At 43.3% G+C, this 27,415-nt stretch overlaps 1 protein-coding gene across 1 annotated transcript in view; it reads right to left on the bottom strand.

The window, feature by feature from the left end:
* The window catches only part of LOC124589362 (unconventional myosin-XV), a 931,914-nt gene that overhangs the window by 486,755 nt on the left and 417,744 nt on the right, over positions 1–27,415 (bottom strand). The window contains exon 3 of the mRNA XM_047131550.1: positions 5,816–5,926. Within this exon, the coding sequence (XP_046987506.1) occupies positions 5,816–5,926 (111 nt within the window). The remainder of the gene's footprint in view (positions 1–5,815; positions 5,927–27,415) is intronic.

Genomic DNA, 27,415 nt, shown 5'->3' with positions numbered 1-27,415 from the left:
CGTTTACAACTGGGATTTCGGTAGTGTTCTGGATACAGTTTTGGTGTGTACTAGGTTCCAAAGTAGTTGTCTTGTACTCACGTTCGTTGGACAGCTTGCAGCTACTTTTAGAAACAGAAGAACATAATTTTCGCACCTTTTCGTAATATAGAACATTATGCCATCTTGCTGTTCGCGTGTGGCGCGATAAGTGTATCGCGCTTCGCGAGAAGGTTATGAAAATTGTAGCGGGAATTCTGACGATTTGTGTTCCTTACTTATACTTTATACTTATATATATATGGGGGAGTGGTTTTGTGTGTGTGTGTGTGTGTGTGTTAGAGAGGTACAGAGTGTGCTATTGCAAAGTGATGTGTCTTCGTTTATTACGTTTCGGCTGTAGTTTTTTGTATGTTATAATTTTCTTCTATTGTTAGTTTTCAGTATGAACTGTTGCTGTGTTTCAGGATGTGTGGATCACTTTCCATATTAGTGGGGTTATGGTTTTTGTTCATCAGGTGCGCTGCGGAAGTTGAATGTGTGGCGTCCCTCTTTAGAGCTCTCATGTGCTCTGTTTACCTTGTTCGAGAAGGTAAAGAGGCAAAATGAATTATGTATTTCACTTAGTGTCTACTCGTAACTCGAATCTATTTGTTAATAGAACTACAGAATCATTATGGTAAGTTGGCGGGGTTACACTGTCGCGAGAAGAACTCTCCCACTACGTGCAGGGTGCTTTCAGGATCTTGTTTTTACGGTGCTGGCACCGTCACAAGAGATTCTTCTCCAGTGAGACGCGCTCAAGGCCTCCAGAGCGCCTGGAAACGAAAGGGAGAGCTGTCGTCACTTCTGTCTGCAGCTTTGTCGTGACCGGCCTTGCAGATGGCGGCGATTCGGAAGCCTGTAGCGGCGCCGCCACTCGCCGAGCGCGATGAAGCCGCGAGGCAGTTGAGAGCTCAGCGCCGCAGTTGCTAACGACGCGAGAACGTGACCGCGAGCTTGCTGCCAGATGAAATCTTGCCTTACACCGTGGACCGTGTTTAAGACAGTGTCCAGTGGTAACTCGATAACAGACTAAAAACAGGAACGCTAATTGTAAAACCTCTACCATGAATCTACACAATAATGAATTACTAAGTGATCGCCTTTTATGAACACGATTTTTGTTCGGCTTAATTCCCAAGCACGTTCCACCACAGTTGTGGCATCTGAACTGATTTTTTTTTTCTTTTATTGTTTCCGAAATTATACACGTTGACAGCATATATTTTTATTGTCTAGCTTACATATGAACATACCTTTCTCCATAATGTATGCCCTACTGCTGCCAACAGAAATCAGCACAAATCTATATTAGTACGGCATCTCATCTACAACACGCGATTTTACAACGACTGAACTGAATTTTTGTTTAGAATGTAACCTCTAAACTTCGTATTCCGATAAAACAATGACATATTCCCGTTTTTTACTCTTGTCATTGCTGTAGATAATTTTTTCTGAGCTATACTTGGTTATTATTTTCGTGTAAATGTGTTGTTGTTATTGGTTTCATGTTTAAAGCGATGTGTGGGCATCGGTAAAATATCATGACGTTTAGGTTGGGAAAATTATTTGGTGTGGTTTGCTATGTATAAATTGTGTTTGCTGATTTATAACAGCTTTAACGTACATTTTCTCGTGCGCATTGGCGAGTTCTGAATGTTGCAATGTTACTGTACCTTAACAGGCACATTTAAGTTTCAGATATGTTGTTGACAGTCGTTTGTTTCACTGATTCGTTGTCAATTGGCGGCCGCGAAGTCTGAATTTATTCAAATGTTTTGTGTGTGTGTGTTTGTGTGTGTGTGTGTGTGTGTGTGTGTGTGTGTGGTTACGAAAAATCACTTCAATTTTGGAGCTAAAAACAGCATTGCATTTGAAGAAAGGATGTTCATTAAAAATCGGTGATTAGAACGAACATGAAAACACTTCACTTAATATTTTATGTTGCCAGGCTGACTGAACTTCAATGTGCAAATAAACCGTTAATATCTTTAACGCGTTAAAACATATTTCAGATGAGAATTTTAGTTACCTCACCCCATATAAGAGCGAAAAAAAGGCCAAACCCACTGCAAACTGATGTGCTTCTACAGGGGAGCACAACATCGCGGTGGTACCGTAAATCACGCCTGTAGATCGATTACCGTGTTTCTCTGCGTTATCAGGGATAATCTTTTGGTCTACGTACTCATTTTTAGCTTCTTTCTTCGTTTCAGGCAAGGCACAGGAAATTTAGAATCGCTATCACTGTTCTGTGCAGAACTATCTTATTATATTTGTTACTGAATAAACCTGTAAGCATTCAACATTTCTTGTCTTGAAATTTAATTATTCCGCTTCGTCTTGATTATTAGTAACTACTACTTTATTTTTATATGAGTTCGTCACGAATCGAAAACCTATCCTTTGTTGTAGATTTTGCATCTGTTAGTTTTGATAAGACTGTAAAGGCACTGCGCTATACGACTGGAGAGAGCTGAGAGTTGAAATTGCGTTTCTCTCAGCGGATTTAACGAGTACTGGTACTGTCTCTTCGAGATGCTAACACCTGCCGCTACTTCGCAAAGCCGGCAAACGAACCGCACTTTGTTCCGAATGCTATTATGAAGGCGGCAGAGTTAAGGAACAAGTGGCTAGTTCCATGTCCCTGCACTGTTATAACAAGCTCCGCAGCTACCTCGAAGCAGCCGATAATCATCGCTCCAGAGCCTCACCTTTGAGATGCCACTCTTGCAATTATGCGGATGCGCCTTTCTCTGCCTTCCAATTTCAACACAAGACGACTGGATTTTTCACTCATTGTTGCATATGGCGGGAAGTATCGACGTCGCAACTGTTGATCTTCGCAACAGACACTGCATTCACTGGATAAGGGGGGAGGGGGATTCGAATACACTTCTTATCCTGCTTAGGGGACGGTTTCGGTGTCTCTACTGAACAATTTCGAGTGAACGTCTAGGTAGTTCTTTAAACAAAAACGCCCGAATCCTCCAACAGTTCTCCTTCATCTGAGCTATTTGCCGTTACTAATGACGTCGATGGAGACGGAACGTTAACTTCTAACGCTCGCTTCTTCGTTCCCGCGAACGTCACGTGGCGACAGGTTGAACTCGCTGCCAAAGTGGCCAATTTGCAGCTCACTCGGTGCATATTCTCTAATGAAAGTGAGAAGTACTTTCCGACTAGAATCCTTACAGACGGCGATGTGCATCACTGAGAGGTTTACTTCGAAATTTCCGGAGATTACGTTCGTTGAAATCTCAGGTACCGTATTGCTTTCTTCCACATTCATGGGAAGCATTGCATTTACTGAATGTTTCGCAAAGTACACTTCTCAAAAGAATTAGGGGAACACGATTTTGGGCATCTGCCGTACTCCACTGAGCAATAATTGTGGACTGTGTATTTTACCAAATTATACCGTTATCTTTCACAAATTAAGTGCACAACAAAAGACCATTACGTCCTCGCTCACTTCCGTAACAAGAACTAAAATCTCTGACAGGTGTCGAAAAACAAAGTGGAAATAATCATTCATCCCGTCATCCTGAATGATTTTCATTGGACTTTGAGAGCTTCAATTAACTTTCATGTCCTCTGTGAGCGTTTTTCACCGCCCGACATCAACGTAGCATGCTCCGTACAACTCTACGGAGGTCACCCTATGGTATCCGTTCCCATTCTTCAGTGACAGTATTTTAGAACCCTTGAGAGTTCTTGCAGAAGCTGTGGTGCAATAAGACGAGCACGAATTCGTCTGTTAGGAATGTCCCACAAAAGCTCGGTGCTCGATTGAGTTTAGGTCGGGACTAACCGCTGGTCATTCCATTACTTGAATGTCCAGGCTTCGCAAGACATCTCTGGTGACGCCCGCCACATGGGCCCTGGTATTATCGCGCATAAGAAGGAATTCAGGGCCACCACCATATGCAGTAGCCACCACAGGGTCCAACAGGATCTGTTAGATGTACTGGTTGTCGGTGAGGCGACCGTGGACAACTACAAGATCCGTACGGCTGTGAATTGATGTCTCCCCGTACCATCACAGAACCTTGGCCGAATATGTTGATTTCCTCGACAACATTTGCAGGTACCGCTCACCACGGCGCATCCACATACGAAGTCAGCCATCATCTTGCGTCAGAGGAAATCTGGACTCGCCTGTGAATATCACGTCTCGCCGCTGACGAAGTTGCCAGTTGACATGGGAGCGACGGGACTAAAACCGAGCTGCGACATGTTGTCGTGTCAAGCGGGGTACTCGAACAGGACGTCTGGGTCGTAAGATAGGACACAGCGGTCACTTCTGAGACCTTCCTGCAATGGTGTGGCGGTAGTCGTACGATGCCGCAGCGCAGAGATGGCAGATGTCGAAATTCACGTGGGGCTGTAACGCATCGGCGACCTTGACCACTCGGCTTATATACATATCTGTCAACTCTAGAGCGTGTCCATAACCTATGGAGAGACATTGGCATGTGCAGTAACAATATGGAAAGTCCATCCTTCTTGGATCAAACACGTTGTTCTTGCAACTTGCAGTGCACTGATATATCGCACTGCGTATGCTTGATCGAATACAACATCTATAAATGACGAATGCCGTGTCTGTGCCTCATTAGAGAACGTTGGGACAACGGCACTCACTCCCTTCTGAGGAGTTACCTGATACTGTCATGCATAACACAGCCGATAGATGGCGAATGTGTCGCGAATGACTTTAGTTGTTGCATACGTTGAAAGCGAATATCTCACGCTCTGCAATAAGACCACAGGTATCACAGGCATCAAAATAGATTTATCATACAGGACGTTCATATAAACATGTTTTCCTAATTCTTTTGAGCAGTATAGTTCTTCTATTACAAAGTTTATTGTCATTAAATTAAGTTTTTGTGGAGAGTAAACTTTATCTTAAAATATTTTCATTTTTGGAGTAGGCAGCAATAGCTAAAAAAACTAGACAAGTACAGATCCTAGCTACGAGTACTAACTTCTTTGCGAAATAAACAAGAAAACTTCAAACTTCCTGGCGGATTAAAACTGTGTGCCGGACCGAGACTCGAATTCGGGATAGGCAAAGGTCCCGAGTTCGAGTCTGGGTCCGGCACACAGTTTTAATCTGCCAGGAAGTTTCATATCAGCGCACGCTGCGCTGCAGAGTGAAAATCTCATTCAAGAAAACTTCATATAGTTACATAATACTGGTATTTCATTCGTTGAACTGCCCTTGCAGAAAAATTGACCTGTGTAGGTGAATGTGGTTCTCTTTTGAGGCTCTGCCATCAAAAAGTATTCAATAAACAGACACACAGGTATTGCCTAATGCGAAATTATCAAAGCGGATATGAGCCCATCAACTTTGCAAGCTGTTATGGTACACGTAGTTTGAACTACAGGCTCTTTATAAATTATACTCTTCTTTAAAATCATACTGTCCACTTTATCTTGAATAAAAACTGTTAAAAATTATTCGAGTTAAGACTTCGAAGACATTGCAGGTATCAGCACGAAGTGAAAGCGGATACCGGTACTCCATTTTTCAGGGAAGTTTGGTGTTTAAATCTTATCTAGGTTGTCAAGTGAGTAACAGAGCCGTGTAAATCCAACGTTTCGACCATTCCTTTACATACTGCAATTTTCATCAGAAAATGAAAATAGGAAAGTGTTGAAACGTTCCATAGGGACGGCGCTGTTATTCAGCTTACAAGCTGAGCAGATACAGCGATATTCTGCAGAACATGAGGTAAGAGAGTGGCAGCAACAAAGAGTAGTGAAGGCAGGGCCTTACCTTCCCGCTGATGACCGCCTGCACGGAGAGCACTTGCGCGGCGCGGTGGTACTCGAGCACCTCGCCCGGAAGCGCGTGCCCAACGCCCGGGTCGAACCATACCAGGTCGCCCTGCAACACACCACCAAAGCCCGTCAGCAGCCTAACTAGAGCACTCCGGCTGTGCACGTCGTCAGCGGTGCAGGTACAGTGGGCGAGCAGCTCCTCATCAGGGACGCTTGAAGTGGTGTAAAGAGCGACGCCACTGGTCAGTGGACGAATGGAAATGAGTGATTTGGCGCTATGAATGACGCTACACGTTGTGGCAACCCGATGAATGCTCTGGGTTCGGCGAAAGCCTGTAGAACATTACTTGTTATATCGTGTAGTGCCAACGATGAAGTATGGGGGAGGAGGTGTTACGGTATGGGGCTTACTTCGTGGCTACGGTGTGGTACTCTTATTGCACTTAGAAAACGCTTAATGCGGAAGGATATGAACACATTTTACAGCAGTGTGTGCTGCGTAAAGTAGAGATACAGTTCGGAGACAATGATTTTATCACCATGACAATGCACCCTGTCAGGAAGCAGCATCTGTGAGGCAATAATTTGTGGACAGTAACATTACTGAAATGGACTGACCTGCCCAGAGCCACGACCCGGCCCAGTGGAACAGGCACCACATCCATCATCGTTACCTACTCTGGTTTCTGCCCTTGAGAAGAATGGATTGCCATTCCTCTATGGGCAGAATAAGGACAGAAGCTGAACACACCCCATATTAATGTCCAAAATATACTTTTCATCCATACTTTTTATCCATACGTCACCATAAATAAGGTGCTTCCGTGACGATGATGTGAAATATCGAGAATCATGGAGGAGAGCAAATGTATGTGTGAGCAAAAGAACACGGATTCGGACGAGAGCGAGTCAAAAGTTAGGTAGCGAAAAGTGATGTGAAACACGTATCAGTTATTTGTTTTATAGTGTAATAAACTGATTTATTGTGTACATAGATGATCACACTCGTGGTTTTGGTGCTTCCATATTTTTGTCCACTTCCTGTATTTTTCAGGCTTAGTAATACGTGTCAGATTACGTATAATATTACTCGCAATTGTTATGAAATTTCAAATCAATACAATCTCTTTCACGAGAGTAAAAAAGCGAGGTGAAAAGAAGAAGGAGGAGGCTGAAAAACTCATAGTTGATGTAAATTATCTTCGTGCTTTCAAAGATGACCATTCGCGATGTGGCTCATTTCTTCTATGCATATTGTTCTTTTCTAGTCGAACTGAAAGGGTACACAGAATTTATCAATATTGTTGTACTAAATATGGTATGTAGGAAACTATTTCAGAACAATAATTGGCTTTTACAGAAATAGAACTAGAGTGCCTCCAGAACAAAACCTGCACGAGTGCGTGATACGAGCCTGGTAAGTCAGAGTTGTGGGAACTCCGCGTTAACAAACGCTTTCCTTTTGTCCCGTCGCAAACCGCGTCCTAGGCAGCCTCTTGTTCACAGTCTGCCCCAGTTGCCGCCTCCCGGAAGCGACTCTCGTCTATTTCCCACAAGAGGCTCCACTTTCTCACGGGCCAACAGCTCTTGCATTATTCATGCTTTCACCCCGTTTCTACAGCTCGTCATTTTTTCCCTTTAATATACAATAAATAAGTTTATGAACGCATTAAGTTAAATATAGTCGATAACGTAAGCAACAAAGTTTGTGTATAATAAGGCTACCGCTAGCAATATATGTGTAAGTAACACAGGTAGACTAGACTTTTCTTTTTTTCGTATTCATTTAGCTGGTTGCAGCAGCTCCGTATGTTTCCCTGTAAGACCACTGACTCATGGAGTCTCATGAGGCAGCACCGGAATAGATTTTTGAGAAATTTCATCAGGGCTTTTGCTAGGTGTTTTGTCGTCCTAGATGAGAATTGAAAAATGACGCTCCCTCTTTCTTACTACCATCGGTCTCCTAGATATCCCCCCCCCCCCTCCCTCCGCCACCCCCAACATCCAATGGCACGATAATGCAAATCTCCTATTATAATTTTAATCATTAAAATAAGGTGACCAGACATCCTCATTTTCTGGGGAAAGTCCTCAGTTTTCATGCTCTCTCCTCAGTTCATTTAAAACTGATTGAGGACACCAACTGTCCTCAATTTCTTATCTTGTGTCCTCAATTTTTTCAATTTCCCAAAATAATTAAAATAGGATGAATGAAACACTACGAAAGAGGCGACTGCTATTTTTTGGACACTTATACAGAATGAACGGCAACAGGTTAACCAAACAGATTTTTAAATATCTTTGGGGCAGGAAGTCAACAATAGCCTGGATTCAAGAAGTTAGGAAAGATTTGGAAAGAAACAATATAAGTGAAAAAGATGCAACAGAAAGAGAGATTTTCAAGAGGAAAGTGTTACAAGTGGAAGGATTCCAAGGCAGGAGAGAGAAGAAGACAGGGTCAAAATGCTCCGAGGAGAGAAAAAGGATACATAATGAAAAGATGAAAGAATACTGGAGGAAAGAGAAAGAACAACAAAGAAGGAAGCATTGAAATTGGTGCGTGGTCCTCAGATGACCCAAAGGAAGAAGTAGGAAGATGTGCTGAACATTTTTAACTAGAACTCTACTGAATGTACCAGTGCAACATCAACAGAATCACTCAATACAACTCACTCTTTACAAATGATCTGCAGAGATAAAAAAAAGGAAAGGGACTGAGGGAGGTATGATATCAAGTCGCAACATGACCGCAAGCCAGTGCACTTGCCCCACTCCAGCGCTCCGAACAGATGAATCAAGGCCATGTTTGTTTCCGTTTCGTACTCAGTAGGTTCAAATGGCTCTGAGCACTATGGGACTTAACTTCTGAGGTCATCAGTCCCCAAGAACTTAGAACTACTTAAACCTAACTAACCTAAGGACATCACACACATCCATGCCCGAGGCGGTCGCGCGGTTCCAGACTGTAGCGCCTAGAACCGCTCGGCCACTCCATCTGGCGTACTCAGTAGGACTGCTTTAGTTTTGAGGTATGTAGAGGCAATGTGTTTACTTTCGTGAAGTAAGTGAAGACTTATCAAGTAGCAGTTCTGTATGTCTTTGGAAACAATTCGGTGTCCTACGTTTTCCTCTTTTTCATTTTTTCTCCGCATTTGCTGATGTTTTTCCGCCCCTTGCCGCCCCTAAAAGTTTGCCCTAGGCGGCCGCGTAGTCTTGCCTAATAGTAGAAACAGCCCTGGATTTCATCTTTCATTTCCAGCATATGTTAGGAATAGTTGTCATACATATCCTGGTCCATCTCTTTTGTGAACCAATGGTAATTTATTTACAATAATACTCTAGCAAACAATTAAGTGTATTCCATCAACGACTGAGTATGTTTTCCTAAACGTTAGACAGTTGATTACATCAAGTCAGCGAAAAAGACAAGGGAAGCAGTGACTTTGGTGGGAAAGTCTTCTGTTAATCTTAAACTCTTTTCAACCCTAATGTGTCATTCGGTGCTTCTAATGCAAATGATGAGACTTGTAACCATCGATATTAAGAGCAGATCATTACATAGTGAGAGTAATTCTTATCTTATTCAGGGTAATGTGCCATGCGTAGTTAGCCGTGTGGATGACTTACGGTTAGCTGTGAAGGTCAATAAATTCAGTGGCTCTGAGCACTATGGGACTTAACATCTATGGTCATCAGTCCCCTAGAATTTAGAACTACTTAAATCTAACTAACCTAAGGACATCACACAACACCCAGTCATCTCGAGGCAGAGAAAATCCCTGACCCCGCCCGGAATCGAACCCGGGAACCCGGGTGTGGGAAGCGAGAACGCTACCGCACGACCACGAGCTGCGGACAATAAATTCAACAATCTCTATATGTACTCAAGTTTAATATGTTTCACAAGGTTCTTGTGGGTTACTACATCTCTTTCATAGGTATGTTTGAGCTTTAGTAGTCTATACCAGAAAATTTCGTTTACAGCGGAACATGAACGAGACAAGAACATCAATTACTTGGACTTAAATATCACAAGACACAACAAAAAACACACTTTCCAGAATTATAGAACAAATACAGTGACCAACACCACATCCCCTACAACTTTATGCCACCCAAATATTTATAAACGAGCGGCGTAAATGTCGATGCTGCACAGGGCAAGAAACATGAAACTGGAAATAAGCATAGTGCAACAGATAGCAGTTGTCAGTCACTACACTGCTTCTGTGGTTGACTCAGTACTACGCAAAGTAAAGAAAGGTCAAGATACAAATCACACCACAGAAGAAAAACATAAAAACAGATGTATGTCTTGCATCCCATACATTAGCAGTGTATCACAGTGTATCTTTTCCTTTCTCTCTGAGTCACGCCACCTTCACGTCCCTTACATTTATTAACTGTGTGTTATCAGGTTCCTTTCTTCCTCCCTCCTCCACACCTTCCTCTCGTGCTCATTGCTGCTACCTATCGTAATTAGAAACGTACCTTACAGTGATCTCTAATTATTGTTATATTCAACAAGTACGAACATAAACTATGTTTTTGTATCTGTACTGTTGTAATTTTTATTTTCTAAATGTAGTATAACATGGTTACTATAATATGTGACACGTAAAATATGTAGAACGCCTGGGTAGACATCAGAGAGGGACCGACGACCATAATCTTATCAGGTTAAGTAAATAAATAAATGTAAAAATATTGCAAACACCTTCTAAAACGATAAGGTAAAAATTGGACACTCTACATCTAATAAACTACGACAGAATCTAAAACATAAAATAACTTTTAATCATGGCCCACATTTAGTTTCTGGAATTTATAAAATAATATGCCAGGAATGCTTCATGTTCTATCTAGGACGAACAGGAAGAGATTCCCACACCAGGTTTGCAGAGCGGATGAAACCCTACAAACACATCAGACACACAACGTCAGCAATAATTACACACATACACAATACAGGACATCCATTACAAAATGTACACCAAAACGTCAAAGTATTCCACCTACTAAATGAAGGTCATAAAACGGATCTGTTGTATGAACTGGAGACAAATTCACATCATAAAAATATGAAAACAAAATATGAAATGGATAAACTGTAAAGTGAATGACAATGTCTTCAGATGCTTGAATAATATCCTTCAGTACAAAAAAATAGTGGTACATAGAAATAAGTGCCTGTGTTAATATATAACAACAAATTACTATCCAGATTATTAACCAATTTCTACCCGGTATTACGTACACGCAGCGCGAAGTTTTCATTGATTTATTGTTTTTTCACGATGTGTTGGACTAATTGTGAAATACAAAAAGAAAACAGAGAGAGAACTTGTGGGTGACTTTTAACACTTACATGATGAAATATGTATAATAAGTTTATTTTGAATGTATTTTTTGAAGTTAAACTTCGTATTGCTTGTACGCAATACTGGGAAGAAACGGTTTAAGAGAAATATTCTCTGTACGAAAGAATAGTATGTCATACTCTATGGACGGTGTATAACGTTATCTTTGTTGACTACATGCAAAAATATCTTTGTGACTGTTTTGTTTTTGTACGTTTTAGGCTTTCAACGTGTATTGTGGAAACAAAATTATTTGAGATGTTTTAATATGGGCGAGTTTCTACAAAAGTGGACTGCGGTAAGACAGTAAGTGCACTTTTTTTTCAAATTCTCTAGTAACTCTATATAAAGACCATCTCTAATTATAAAATTGCTCTAAAGTCAAGAGAACAATACAGTACCTCACGCATCAAAAATCTTCTCGAATAAACGGTATAATACACGAAAAATGCATTTTTTTCCTGAAACGCATCGTGCAAAAGACAAATGAGAGGAAATTCGTGACTGGTAGCATAAAACGTTATTTTATAAACAAACTCGTCGAAAGGAAAATGAGTGTCGATATGCCTCCGTGTGCGCCTCAACCCCTCCTATCTTATTCACGTGGTCTCTGCACCAGATGTACGGCGGAGGTCTAAGAACAGTAACTCAGTGTACCCCGGAAACCAGTTCTTCAGGTTAAACACACATGTTTTCGCGAGAATAACGTTGCCTTTCTCCAGCTTTAATTTCGCTGGACGTCTCTGTTACGATCCAGCAACATGCAACACGCTTCTGAATAGGGGGAGGAGGGAGGGAGGGAGGGAGAGAGGGAGGGAGGGAGGGAGGGAGGGAGAGAGAGAGAGAGAGAGTTTAAGTTATTTTGCAGGTTAAGGTTATATTTATTCCAAAATTTATAGTACTTTTTAAAATTAATGTATTATCTTGACGAAGAAGAATTGCTGTATTAGTGGGTAACTGTTGTTGATATCTAATTAACTGCAGTAAGAAATTCGTTTGCTAGTTACTTATTGCCTACCCATACGTCCAAAAAGTTCCTACACAGAGTTTATTCCTCGCATGTAAGCGACGTCATCGCAGTACCTACAGTGGCGCAGAATGAACTATCTGTAAAAAAAAAAAAAAAAAAAACACGTGTGCATTCGACTAGTGAGCCGTTGCTGTAGGCACTGTTAAATATTGGATGTGCTATCATAGTGCTTCAATGTTGTTATGTCGCAAATCGCAATGAGCAACATCTCTAAATCAAGTATTCAAGACTTTTTCCAGTATGTTTTATAGAAGAGAAAAGTGCGTGCCGAGTTTGTCCCGAACAAAAGCAAAGACACGTGGGCGCCTGCTGAGTCTTGACTGAAATACAAAACGTGGACATTTCACTCCTGAAGAAAAATAAAAGAAACAAATCATCACGCCACGCGGGATTATCCGAGCGGTCTCAGGCGCTGCAGTCATGGACTGTGAGGTTGGTCCCGGCGGAGGTTCGAGTCCTCCCTCGGGCATGGGTGTGTTTGTCCTTAGGATAGTTTAGGTTAAGTGGTGTGTAAGCTTAGGGACTGATGACCTTAGCAGTTAAATCCCATAAGATTTGACACACATTTGAACATTTTTGAACAAATCATCACGGGTGACGAGACTTGGTGTTATCAATAGCAACCTACCACAACACTACGAAGTGCGGAAATTCACATCAATGGCGAATGCTTTGAGGACATAACCAACATTCAGGCCAATGTGACGCGTGAACTGAACATCTCAAAGAGAACTTTTCTGACAGTTTCACATGGTCATGTGAACGTTCTATGCGTTGTACCCAAATGGGAAAGACTATGTACAGGGTGATTCAAAAACACGTTTACCAACTGACATGGGACTCGCGCATAAAACAACGATCAGTAATCACATAGGAACCAGGTGTCGGAAAGACCTTCCGGGGCTACTAAATGGCGTTGCAATTACTTAGTCACATGCTGCAAATGGACGCTCACTACCGGAGATGCTCAAAGTTTTGTCCAGCTGCGGCAAGACACGCCTGACATCGACGCTGTATTGAATGGCGCACCCTCTCAAAAATACGTGGCGTATCTCGAAGACATTCTGCTGCTGCAACAATCCCGCCCACCCTCAGGAAGAAATCGATGGCAAAGATCAAGTGATTGAGGTGGCCATGTGACTGGCCCACAGCGATCAATCAAGCGACTGGGAAAGATTGCCTGCAGATGGTTCCTCACTTATCTACTGAAATGCGCGGTATCTCTACGTGCTGAAATAGAATGCGGCGACGATAGGCACGGGAACACCATTCAGCATGTCCGGCCGAATCTCTCGCAGCAATACGAGCTATCTGCGACCATCAAGTCGGTCCCGGAGAATGTACGGTCCACTTAAAGTCTCCGACGATTCCAGCCCACACATTAAGGGTAAATTTGCGTTTTGAAGCACGCGTACGTGTAGCATGCGGGTTCCTATCCACCCACGTAAGCAGGTTGTGAACGTTCATCACACTCTCGAGTGAGAACGCAGCCTAGTTAGTAAAGAAGACACTCGCTGTTAAGCTTCGGTCAACAGCGTATTCCTGCAGAAACCACTGCCCAGATCCCTCACACGATCCAGTCGCACGGCTCTTCGTCCATTGAAGTTGGACGCACCATAAATCACATGCATCTCAGCCATTTCGCGGCACGAGTAGTTAGCCATGTCAACTTCCAACGCTTCCACGGCGCGAATGGCGACAGTCTCTTCGTGCGCCCCGCGTGCTGTTGTATAGCAACTCCCTCTCATGATCGTAGCGCTCTCTAGTGGGATTTGTGACCACCGGTTCCCATGTGATTACTGATCCTTGTTGTATGCCCTATGTGCGTGTCAGTTTGTAAACCTTTTTCGAATCACCCTGTAGAACGCCTGAAGTATTAAAACCAACATTTTAACGTTTTTCGATTTTTTTATTAATCCAGTCACTAAAGTTGCCTGACTACGAAGAAAATGTGATTCATATCTCTTACTCTTACTGGATCTCATTCACAGTACGAGAGATTTCAAAAACGTGTTTTCGGTGAAGATGATTGGGGAACGATCCATGATTAAATTTCATGCGCCTCACGAAACTTACAAGTATTTTCTTCCTCTTCACTGTGTGGAACCAGGGCTTCGAGGGAATGTTCATTACTGACTGTACGTAATATTTTCCTTGATGCGTTGTGGTAACTGATATTTGTGTTGTTACTGGCGTCTCGCTCCTCTATATAATGTAGTCTTAAGGCCATCAAGTGTGCCATTTTGAATGACGTTCTTCGCCAAGTAATCGACCATTTATTTTTAATTTTAGCGTACCCCTTGATCCACATTATTTTTACTTTTATCCCTAGATTTTAGTTTTTCTTAATAGCTTTCATAATACCCACTACCACTGGATTAGTTTTCTTGAAGCAAGCTACTAAAATCCGTTAAAATCAAATTTTTCGTACTTTGCGGTTCTGTTTGTAACGTAAAGGTGCAATGCACTGACCAGCAATGCAGTTTTGTGGTAATTTTTGTTGTGCTCTGGTGAATGTTTCTGCAGTGAAGTATAAAATGTCAGCTGCTGCAGTTGTTTCAGTATTTAGTAATCAACTTTGAGTGTGTACTCTGAAACCTTCGACATAGGCTACCATATGTAAATGATAAAGATCTCCCAAAATACTGGAACAGTTCTCCAGAATAAGTCTTTTATGTGGTTTCCTTTCCAAATACTTTTCCACACTTTTCCAGAATCCTCCCAACGACTCTGCCTTCCATAGTACTGATTTCACAGGTAAATTCCATTTCATATAATTTTTTTACTGTCACCATTACGTCTTTAAAGGTCGTTTAATTTTGAGATGGAATAGTATGGAGTTCTGTCTTGTTTATGAGCTTCATTTTGCATTATTCAAATGAAAATAGATCTGTGATTCAATACAGTAAGAGAAAGTTCACTGACTTTGCAAATGTAGTGGGGTAGGGAGCACAGATCGCACAGGTGTGTTGTATGCGCACCGCACTCCTCTTGTGCCAGCTGCAGTTGTATAGGAGACGTCCTGAGGAGTAGTTGTGCAAGTGGTTTGTGTAACATGCAACGTCGTCGTGAGCTGACGCCGTGGTCGGTGCTCGACGGATGGGAATTTAGATTTCGGCAGTGGTTCAGCAATTCGGCTTCAGACATTCAACCGTATCCAGGGTGTATCGTGAATGGGTGAAGGAGGGTGTCACAGTCCACAACAGAGGAGCTATCGTCCGTTCAGCCACCTTCGGTGACGGTGACCGGCAACATCTGAGACGGGTCGTCGGTAGTGGAAGAAGGGCAACAGTGAAACAGGTCACGGCTCAATTCAATACAGGACGTGCTAGACACGTCTCCCAGTGGACAATCCGTAGGGGTATGGGTTCCATGGAGTATGGGAGCCTGCGTCGCACGCTGGTGCCACTATTGACACAACGTCATCGCGAACATCTGCTGGCATTTGTCACTAGTCACCAGGGATGGACACTGGAACAACGGTGTAACGTGATGTGGTTAGACGAATGGGTGGCACTGTATGCGGCGCAGACCACGTAAATCGAAGGATCCCGCTTGCCAAACCGTGGTCCAATACGGCGGTGTTTCTGTTATGGTCTACGGTGCATTTTCCTGGTATGGAATGGGCCCCCTAGTCGTTCTGCAGGGACCCTCCAATGATCCGCGGTATTTTGAGCTCCTCGGGGACCACCTCCACGCATTTTTGTCCCTCCTGCGATGTTTCAAGATGATGACGCGCCGCCACATCGCTCGCGCGTGGCCCGGGAATAGTTCCAGGAACGTGCAGAGGAGGTGAAAAGACTGAGATGGCCATCCTGGAGCCCAGATTCGAGCAGCATCGATCTGGAATATCTTGGAACTCCGGCTCCATGACATGGATACTGCATGCGATTTGGCGTCAGCTGCTTCCAGAGGAGTATCAGGGACTTGTAGACGCACTAAAACGGCGGCTCACTGCAGTCCGTAGGGCCAGAGGAGGCCCCAGGCGGTATTAGGCGCCTAGACGACATTTGCTTAGTCTGCGTACTGCCTAAGTAGGTCTGCAATTTCTTACATCGTCAATGTACAGCGTGATGTTGATGGAGGTGAAACGTGATGGCGAACAAGCGGAAGCCCGTTTGAGGACCCACAGCTGGTGCGCCTTGACCAACCCCACCGCCCTTGCCCCGCGGTCGTAAATCTGTTCTACAGACCAGCGGCCGTGCTCGTGTAGCGAGGCACTTCCCGCCTATCACAACTTCCTGCCACCAGCCAACAGTGGTTCCGGGACTCGCCTCTAGTCATGCTAGGGTGGGTGTTCCTACAGCTGTAATTTCTTCGTCTTTCATTCTGTCCTCTATTTACCTTTTCTACTTTAAGGGGCTACCCCGGTATACGGTATTCGCTTTAAGTAAGTTACGGAAGCTGCGGAGTTTAGCAGGGTGAACCAAATTCCACCGACAAAATTTCGGATGTTGATCGGGGCTATTTTTGAGGGTTTTGGTACAAGGGACCGCTGATCATTTCATTTTATACCTCCCCCTCCCCATCATTTATGTTGTACTGACAATGTCTGCACAACAGTGAAAATGTAGATGTCACGCGATATGCGCCATGTTTGGGAACAAATCTGTTCCATTCGCTCACGCTCACGAATTTGCGCTTCCCCCTCCCTCAGAAAGCTACATTTCTGCAAATTTTTTCTCCGCAGATATAGCAGATGTTAATAGCTTTGTAAGTACTTTAAAAAAATGAACCACTATTGCAAAAAATTGTACAAATGTTATTGCATACAGCAGATTAAATGTATCCTTGTAGTAAACAAAATATATACTGTATAAACTTTCTAAAAAACTGAAGGTAACACGAAAAATGGTTCAAATGGCTTTGAACACTATGGGACTTAGCTTCTGGGGTCATCAGTCCCTAGAACTTAGAACTACTTAAACCTAACTAACCTAAGGACAGCACACACATCCATGCCCGAGGCAGGATTCGAACCTGTGACCGTAACACGAAATCTCCCTGTTATTGTTTAAGCAGCTATTTTGCGTTGCTTAGGTTTAATATATATAAGATTTAATGTTCCTCTCATAAATTATTAGTAATATATAAATTATTAAATATAAATAACAGAAAAAGGGCTTAATAAGAGTTGTGAAAACATCACTTTCCCGGATTTGTATTTTTATTATAATATTACTTTGTTCAAATGTTCAAATGTGTGTGAAGTCTTATGGGACTTAACTGCTAAGGTCATCAGTCCCTAAGCTTACACACTACTTAATCTAAATTATCCTAAGGACAAACACACACACACCCATGCCCGAGGGAGGACTCGAACCTCCGCCGGGACCAGCCGTATTACTTCGTATTTCATTATTAGGCCCACACAAAATCATCGATTTTGTCTTTGAAGTCAAGTTTAGAAGTTGTTTAGTGTCCCACCAACAAGATAGTTAAATCTGACAGTCTGCTTTCCTCCATACTCGACCTTAAGCAGATTTTTACATATTTAATTTGCTGAAACTGCTTTCACAGGTTGCTTTCCTCACTGGAATTATCATAAATGTCCTCAAAACTACACCGATGTCTACGTATCCCTCTCTCAATCGACACTGTGAAAAAAAAGACCCTCAGAATATCCAAATCCGGAACAGTGACAACGATCTTCATCGATACTGTCACCTGAAACTTGAAAACAGTTATTTTGTTGCCTAATTCTGCAGAGATCGAGGTATATAAACGGCTACCGCACTTCATGGTACCCAGTTGCTCGTTGCCTATCTAACAGCTTCCAGGGGCAAAAAACATTATTTTCAGTATTTAGTATAATGATTGACCGAATTTAAAAATTTAAAATCCTGTCTTAATTTGCTCTTATGTTAACGGTGTAACACAGTAAGGCAAGTATTACAGGTACAAACTGTGTGTATGTTTTGAGGTATCGCAACTCACCGCTCGCGAGTCCCCATACTATTCTAATCCATAATAATTCTTGACAATGACAACACTAGCGACTTTCGGCAAACTTTATCGTAATTCCAAACGTTATCGACACATGAAATGAAGAAAAAAATGATGAAAAAAAGGTTGTCGTTTAGGCTGGTGTTACACTATCAAATTTCTTTTACAAAGAAATTTTATCACATACCCAACTTATTTCTTTGACAAAGAGCTTTGAGGTGGGTCAGAAAGGAATATTACACAGTCATAAGATGTTTTGTCATAGTTTCATCAGAATGGCTGATGTGTAGTAACAGAAGAACCGACTGATATCAACTGAGAAGTTGCTATTTTTAATGCTGTTAGTTCCATAGTTCGCAGTTACTAAACGGGATAGTGATTTTTCCAATACAAATACGAAATGTAATTAAACGTATCATAGAAAATCCTTTAACAAGAGAAATTGTGACCTGATGTGTTTAAATTCTAAAGGAACTGATTATTGATATAACCCCGTGCCTGCCAAGTACTTTGATGCTTTACGTAGATCGTAGTTTGCTTCGTGAATTTCTTTACGGGTTTCCGTCTCATTTTAATAGTTTCAAAACTGGACATGATTTTTTAATTCTTGGGAGTTTGCTACTATTTATTCTTATAGAAGTCCTTTTGGCCCTTGTTCTTGTCTCTGTGGCATGTGCGTACCTATCAAGTTTCTCATCCCCAGCTTCAATATTTAGTCCTATAGCATGTCCGCCTGCCACTCTTTCTTCTTTAAGTGCATGTCTTAGCCTGCAGCATTAAATTTAGGAGAAAGCCCATTTCCAATTCACTTTCAGCTACTTCTGCTACGACATAACCCTGTATCGTATTGCGCTAATTTTCTGTTCTTGAGAAACGACAACAGTTCTGTAACTCCCTTTTTAATGAACAAATAAACATCAGTGGTGACAATTAACTTGCCCTACACTTTTCCTGGTTTTGACTTACATGTCGGTCATTGCAGACTCTTGAAAATTGCTTTAAAGAAAATATGTGGGTTTCAATTTGCCTGCCAAGAAAAGGCAAAACATTTTATTTCATCCCAGACTATAATTATCTTTCCATATTTATACCGCCGCAAGAAGCTCCGAAATACGACCACATTTGCGTTTTGAATGTGCTTCTCCACTCTATACACAAAAAACAATCGTTTCGCAGTTAACAAAAAGACGATCGCTTTCTTTGATCAAATCTAAGGCGAGGCGCTAACTTTGATTAAATTTATTTGACGAAAGGCAACATTTTACAAAAGTTTGTTTTACACTGCAAATTTGTTATTGTAATAACGGCTTTACTACATTTTCGCTGTTCGTGCAGTAAAACTTAAGCATCAGGCATGAAATTTTAATTTATTACTTCTTTGCTAGTAACTCTATGTGCAACACTTTTGCAGGCAGTATCTACAAAACGGAGCGCTAATCATCCATAACATACTTATCCACTGTTTGGTAATCAGGACACTTAACGACTTCCAACGAACTTTAAACATAATTGCAAACCTTTCCAAACTTTTTCTCGCTAACATGCTTAATGTCATATTTAACACATAAACTCATTTGTTAAGTAATCAGAAATTTGAACTGTTTTATACATGGAAGTTCGCTGCTTTAAAGAATTGGGGGTTCTGGTGTCTACTGCATGAGACGCGTCAATTCGATACACGGCTTAATGCGACAGTTATGCTCCAAGGGAGTGCTAGTTACACTAACAGTGTGTGGATGTGCATAATCGGTCGACATAGGGCAAAATAGGTCAACATTTCTCGAAAGGCTTTACGGAATTCCGGTAAAGTTTGCTATTTTCCTCAAGCCGCTAGAGCGAGACAAATTCTCATTCTAAGTGAGAGGTGGTTTTCGAGCTAATGGCAGAACAATAATTCTCTATAACCTGTGGCATCGACTGCGTACTGGTCATTAGTTCAGTGTCCGTAGAGTGATACTACAATGAAGGAAAAAAAAATAGGAATAGGCTGACAATGCAGTTTTTAGCTATTTACCTTCTGATTTGATACCAACAGCTACTCTCACATCTCATTCTGCGAGGGATCTCAACATTATTTCCATACAAAATACTCTTTGCTCTCTTAGTGTGAAGTTTCCTTTTAAAATGCTGCATTGTTTCATCCACGCGGTTACATTTACAGTCAGAAAAGTGGTCAATTATTCAAAGTGACAGTCACAATCGCATTATTTATTTTGCCGCCAACCCGCGATGGGGTCATCTTCAGGGCAATTTACACGATTTGGTCGCTCGCTGGAGTCGTCACTCTGCCTGTGCACGGTTGGTAACGGTTGGTTAGATAGTTACTAACCGTGCACAGGAAGAGTGACGACTCCAGCGAGCGACCAAATGGTGTAAATTGCCCTGAAGATGACCCCACCGCGGGTTGAACCGGTTGGCGGCAAAATAAATAATGTGATTGTGACTGTCATTTTGAATAATTGATTATAAGTAAATTAATCGCTGTTATCTCCACCCAACTATGTTGTCTAAAAAAATACAAGTGGTGTCTGAAATACTGGTAGGCCTGTCCAGTGGACACCATCAAAAAATTGATGATATATTGCGTCTCACGTATGTAGCGACTTACTGGAACAATTTTATTCAACGAAGCAATAACTACACTGAAATTATAGTGTCGTTGAGTGCCCCTGTACACCGAGACATTCGAGAGGGCTGATACCTTCAACACACAAGGCCCGAACCTCACTCTTAGCTAATCCGAATTTGTGCTGCGTCTCTAATTACCGCATCGTTGACGGGACATAAAACCCTGACTTCCTTTGTAGGAGAACCGGATACCATTATGTAGAGCATCGGACAGATTAGCAGCTTCTCTGTCTGCCATCATCTCGAACTGGACTGTCGTATAAACGCACCAAGGTAGTTTCAAAGTTAAAATTTCTATTATGCAGTTATATTTTGGATGTCTTATATTAGTAATATCGCCTTTTACATAATACTCCTGCACGTAATGAATGGCATTGGTCTCTTTCCAACATATGTTCCGTGGGACGAGCGTTCTCAGCGTAGTTTTATTTCCGAGAAAATTAGAAAAGCTTCGGTATTCGGTAAGCTCTTAATCGCGGCTGCTTCAGGGAAAGGCAGACCTTGGTAGCTAGTGGACGCGCAGAGAACAGGTTTGCTTACTGGGGACGAGCAACAGGATGCGTGCCAGCGAGGACTTGTTCACCTCAAGGACGATGGTTGGCCTACAGAATTGCAAATCTCGGACACAAGGGCTATCACAAAAAGTTACAGCTCCATGGCAGCGCCAGCACATCTGCATAGCGACAGCGGAGACCGTGTCCGACAGCACAGCCCGTGTTTACGTTTGTGGTGCGGCGAAATACAGCCACCCTTGACAGCCGGAGCGCAGCTAAATATTCCAAGAAGTGAACAGCTCTTGGCGTTTTACCTGACCACGATATTATTGCACTTGGCCAGCCGTGGCCATTATCGGAAACACGCGGTGACGTGACGGTGAACAAGTACAGTGGTGACTAAGGAAAACGCATCGCAGTGTAAATGCCTTCAGACAGTTACGTATATACTACTATGTTTTTCAGCGATTCCTCTTAAACATCACGATAAAAACTCAAGATAAACGATCGAAGCGCCCTCACTCCCTGGTGCAATGATATTGCGGTCGATTAATATACTACGTTGAAGGAAAACAAAGAAAATGTATGTTTTGTTGCAATAGTTGTCTTTCCAGAAAAATTTTATGAAATTTTGAAGTAGTACGGAAGTAGAAAAACGAAGCCTCAATAAAGATAAAATCTACCTTATTGCTAGCGGTCCTTATATCGAGATATAGCAGAAGAGCTCGAATTCTGGTCTTGAAAGCAGTAACTGATAGTGATCCGTGCAATGTATGAAGTTAAGGTCAGTGACCGCCTTCAGCATTTTTTATTAGTACTGACTACATCCCAACATTATGTATCACCTGTTGTTTATTCGTAGGTACATACACTCCTGGAAATGGAAAAAAGAACACATTGACACCGGTGTGTCAGACCCACCATACTTGCTCCGGACACTGCGAGAGGGCTGTACAAGCAATGATCACACGCACGGCACAGCGGACACACCAGGAACCGCGGTGTTGGCCGTCGAATGGCGCTACCTGCGCAGCATTTGTGCACCGCCGCAGTCAGTGTCAGCCAGTTTGCCGTGGCATACGGAGCTCCATCCCAGTCTTTAACACTGGTAGCATGCCGCGACAGCGTGGACGTGAACCGTATGTGCAGTTGACGGACTTTGAGCGAGGGCGTATAGTGGGCATGCGGGAGGCCGGGTGCACGTACCGCCGAATTGCTCAACACGTGGGGCGTGAGGTCTCCACAGTACATCGATGTTGTCGCCAGTGGTCGGCGGAAGGTGCACGTGCCCGTCGACCTGGGACCGGACCGCAGCGACGCACGGATGCACGCCAAGACCGTAGGATCCTACGCAGTGCCGTAGGGGACCGCACCGCCACTTCGCAGCAAATTAGGGACACTGTTGCTCCTGGGGTATCGGCGAGGACCATTCGCAACCGTCTCCATGAAGCTGGGCTACGGTCCCGCACACCGTAAGGCCGTCTTCCGCTCACGCCCCAACATCGTGCAGCCCGCCTCCAGTGGTGTCGCGACAGGCGTGAATGGAGGGACGAATGGAGACGTGTCGTCTTCAGCGATGAGAGTCGCTTCTGCCTTGGTGCCAATGATGGTCGTATGCGTGTTTGGCGCCGTGCAGGTGAGCGCCACAATCAGGACTGCATACAACCGAGGCACACAGGGCCAACAGCCGGCATCATGGTGTGGGGAGCGATCTCCTACACTGGCCGTACACCACTGGTGATCGTCGAGGGGACACTGAATAGTGCACGGTACATCCAAACCGTCATCGAACCCATCGTTCTACCATTCCTAGACCGGCAAGGGAACTTGCTGTTCCAACAGGACAATGCACGTCCGCATGTATCCCGTGCCACCCAACGTGCTCTAGAAGGTGTAAGTCAACTACCCTGGCCAGCAAGATCTCCGGATCTGTCCCCCATTGAGCATGTTTGGGACTGGATGAAGCGTCGTCTCACGCGGTCTGCACGTCCAGCACGAACGCTGGTCCAACTGAGGCGCCAGGTGGAAATGGCATAGCAAGCCGTTCCACAGGACTACATCCAGCATCTCTACGATCGTCTCCATGGGAGAATAGCAGCCTGCATTGCTGCGAAAGGTGGATATACACTGTACTAGTGCCGACATTGTGAATGCTCTGTTGCCTGTGTCTATGTGCCTGTGGTTCTGTCAGTGTGATCATGTGATGTATCTGACCCCAGGAATGTGTCAATAAAGTTTCCCCTTCCTGGGACAATGAATTCACGGTGTTCTTATTTCAATTTCCAGGAGTGTATTTGTTATCACGACCCGCAAGGGTAGCCTCTCGTGTTAACCCGACCGTTTCTACAATGGAGTGCTATGCCGGCCATGGATCGAATCCTCCCGGCGGATTAACGAGGAGGGGTCGGTGTGGCGGCCATCATGGATGTGATTTTTAGACGGCTTTCCGCATCCCACTAGTTTGGGCCGGTTCCCATGTTCCACGTCAAATACACGCTACGCAAACATTTGCAACACTTGTAATTCTTCGGGCTTTCCCAGCGATCTGCTGACATTTTGAGAAAACGGCACTTCTGCCGGATGTTCGCGTCGTTCTAGCACGATATTTCCCGTTTTTTCAAAATTTCATTTGCAACACATTCTCACATGTGCACACAGTATAGCGTTCCCACATGTATTTGTCACCAACATTTTTAAATTTGTTACGAATTAATGAATATAGTGACTTTAATAAAAGAAACTCTGTATATTGTAATAACCAGCGAAAAAGAAAATCAATGGAGATGGAATATAAGATTATTAATTTTACGACATGTTACTGTGGAGAAAACAGATGGCAATAGAGACTTGATAATGTACTATGAAACAGTACAATTATATCTGTGAATCTTGTAGTTTAGTTTATACACACATCAAAAAAAGTTTTGCATCACTCCGGTTCCCAGGACTCCTGAACATAGATGTTGACTGTGGATATTGTATCACAGACACAGTCCCTTTGATTGTTCAGAGATGTCACTAAACCCGCCAAAAAATGTAAAGAACCATGCATGAGCAGCGCGTATTAGGCGGCCGGGGTCCGACAACCTATCGGTTCCAGTCATTCCACCAGGTAGGAGGTACACGGCTGCTGTTGTCTGTAGTTCAACCATGTCTAACGGCCAGTACCATGGTTCGATCGCGTCCGCTTTGTTATTTAGTGCCAGGAAGGGCTCTCAGCAAGGGAAATGTCCACACGTCTCGGAGTGAACCAAAGCGATGTTATTCGGACATGGAGGAGGTACAGGGAGGCAGAAACTGTCGATGACATGCCTCGCTCAGGCCGCCCAAGGGATACTACTGTAGTGCATGACCGCTACCTACGGATTATGACTCGGAGGAACCCATGTTGAATAATGCTTTTCGAGCAGCTTCAGGACGTCGTGTTCCTACTCAAACTGTGCGCAGTAGGCTCCATGATGCGCAACTTCACTCCCGACGTCCAAGGCGAGGTCCATCTTTGCAACCACGACACCGTGCAGTGCAGTACAGATGGGTCCAACAATATGCTGAATGGACCGCTCAGGATTGGCATCACGTTCTCTTCACCGATGAGTGTCGCATATGCCTTCAACCAGACAATCGTCGGAGACGACCCTGTCAGGCTGAACGCCTTAGACACACTGTCCAGCGAGTGCAGCAAGGTGGAGGTTCCCTGCTGTTTTGGGGTGGCATTATGTGGGGCCGACGTACTCCCCTGGTGGTCATGGAAGGCGCCGTAACGGCTGTACGATAAGTGAATGCCATACTCCAACCGATAGTGCAACCATATCGGCAACATGTTGTCGTGGCATTCGTCTTCATGGACGACAATTTGCACCCCATCGTGCACATCTTGTGAATGACTTCCTGCAGGATAAGGAGATCGCTCGACTAGAGTGGGCAGCATGTTCTCCAGACATGAACTCTATCGAACATGCCTGGGATAGATTGAAAAGGGCTGTTTATGGACGACGTGGCTCACCAACCACTCTGAGGGATCTGCGCCGAATCGCCGTTGAGGAGTGGGACAATCTGGACCAACAGTGCCTTGATGAACACATGTATAGTATGCCACGACGAATACAGGCATGCAGCAATGCAAGAGGACGTGGGGCATTAGAGGTACCGGTGTGAACAGCAATCTCGACCACCACCTCTGAAGGTCTCGGTGTATGGTGGTACAGCATGCAATATGTGGTTTTCATGAGCAATAAAAAAGGCGCAAATGATGTTTATGTTGATCTCTATTCGAATTTTCTGTACAGTTTCCGGAACTCTCGGAACCGAGGTGATGCAAAACTTTTTTCGATGGGTGTACAAATCCCGACACTGGCGGTAAGTCCACAAGTGGAAACGGCAGAACACAGGAAGAGAAGACAGAAAGTGTAACGATTTCCATTACAGAAAATTAAAGCAACATAAGACTGTCTTCCAGAACATACACTACCTGATCAAAAGTAACCGGAAAACCCTACGTAGTGCGTAAGTCAGCACTTGGGGTCGCGAGAGGCGGACCCACCAGTAAAAGAGGACACGGGGAGATCTGTGTCTCAGTAGAAAACCAGTAACTGAAGATTGGTTCGCTCAGGAGATTTCAGTGACTTCTAATGTGGACTATTCGCTGGATATCTCCTGAGTAACAAACGCACTAAGGACATTTCAATCCTTGTAAAGCTTCAGATGTTGCTGATGCGACTGTGAACTGGAAACGCGAAGAAATAACTAAACCGAGACAGCGCGGACGTCATGTAATGACGGAAAGGGACCATCGGGGATTACAGAGGATGACTAAAAGATAGCATGAAATCATCGGAAGGAAACGCTCGTGACATCTTCAACTTTTATAGTCCTGTCTTCCTCAGTTGCGTGTAATATTACGGTATATTAATAATTTTTACTTATGGACCGTCTGACAGCAACTGAATAAAACACAATTTTAGTGCCATACGCGTTTCGCCTTTATTTTCTGCAAGGCATCATCAGTGGCCTGGAATATGTACATACGTTAGCTATTTTATTTACATTTTTGTCATTGTGCCTATAGGTTATAAACAGTTCTGGTGGTTGGTATTTCCTATTAAGTAGTAATGTTTTGAACTGTACTTACAGGTTGCGTGGACAATTTCCTACATATTACGCTCCTGTTGCATTTTTGGTGTTGTTCTTCTTCTTATGAACGCCAATTTGCGGTTTTTTCCCCCATTCCACAACACTATGCACTGAACGCTTGTTTTAAAGCAATGTTTTGGTTTCTGTTGCCGACTGTCAAATGTTTTTGCCAAAGATCGAATGTTAATGCCAAACTTATGAGTGTAACTATTGAAGTATCTGTGGCCTGTTCGTGTATGCATTTGTGTGTACGTTTGTGTATGTGTGTGTGTATGTGTGTTTTTTAGTGTGATGTATATTTTTTTGTGCTGTGTGTGTGTCTCCAGATGATGTGGGGAAGAGTTTTCTTTTTTTTATTATTTTTTGTTTTATGTTATCATTTCCTTTACTAAGTGTAGTAGGGAGCCTGTGCTGATGTGTGTTTGTTCATTTATCACATGTTTGATTTCTGCTATGGCTTCCTGGATGTGGAAGTTTTCTTGCATTTGTGTAAGATGTTTGTCATGGTTGCTTATTCTCATTATTTTCATTTCTTGTTCCATGTTTGTAGGATGATGGTTGTAGTGTTTTAAATGCTCTGCAAATGTGGAATGGTTTGTTTCATACTTCCAACATCTGATATGTTCTTTGTATCTTGTTTGAAAATTCCTGCATGTCATGCCTCGCTCCCTCGTGAGTTCCGAATCACTGCCAGCAGTCCATCTCGCGTATGGAGTGATACAATTGCGATCAGCTCCTCCTCATAAGCCACACAGTGCTAAGCGATGCTGAGATGGGGTAAAGAGCGACGCTACTGGACAGCTGATGACTCCAAAAAGTGATTTCCAGTGCTGAATCACTCTGCACCCTGGGGCTTGGTTTGGTGAATGCGTGCAGAACGTTACCTGCCATCATGTATGGTGCCAACATTGAAATATAGGGGAGATAGTGTTACGGTGTCGGGGTGTTTTTCGTGTTTAGGTTATAATCTGTCCATTGCTCTTATGAAAATGCTAAATGAGGAAGCA

The sequence above is a fragment of the Schistocerca americana genome, chromosome 2 (assembly GCF_021461395.2).
Source record: "Schistocerca americana isolate TAMUIC-IGC-003095 chromosome 2, iqSchAmer2.1, whole genome shotgun sequence".
NCBI lineage: Eukaryota > Metazoa > Arthropoda > Insecta > Orthoptera > Acrididae > Schistocerca > Schistocerca americana.
The sequence above is the reverse complement of the archived record's forward strand: the minus strand, read 5'-3'. Positions and strand labels throughout refer to the sequence as shown.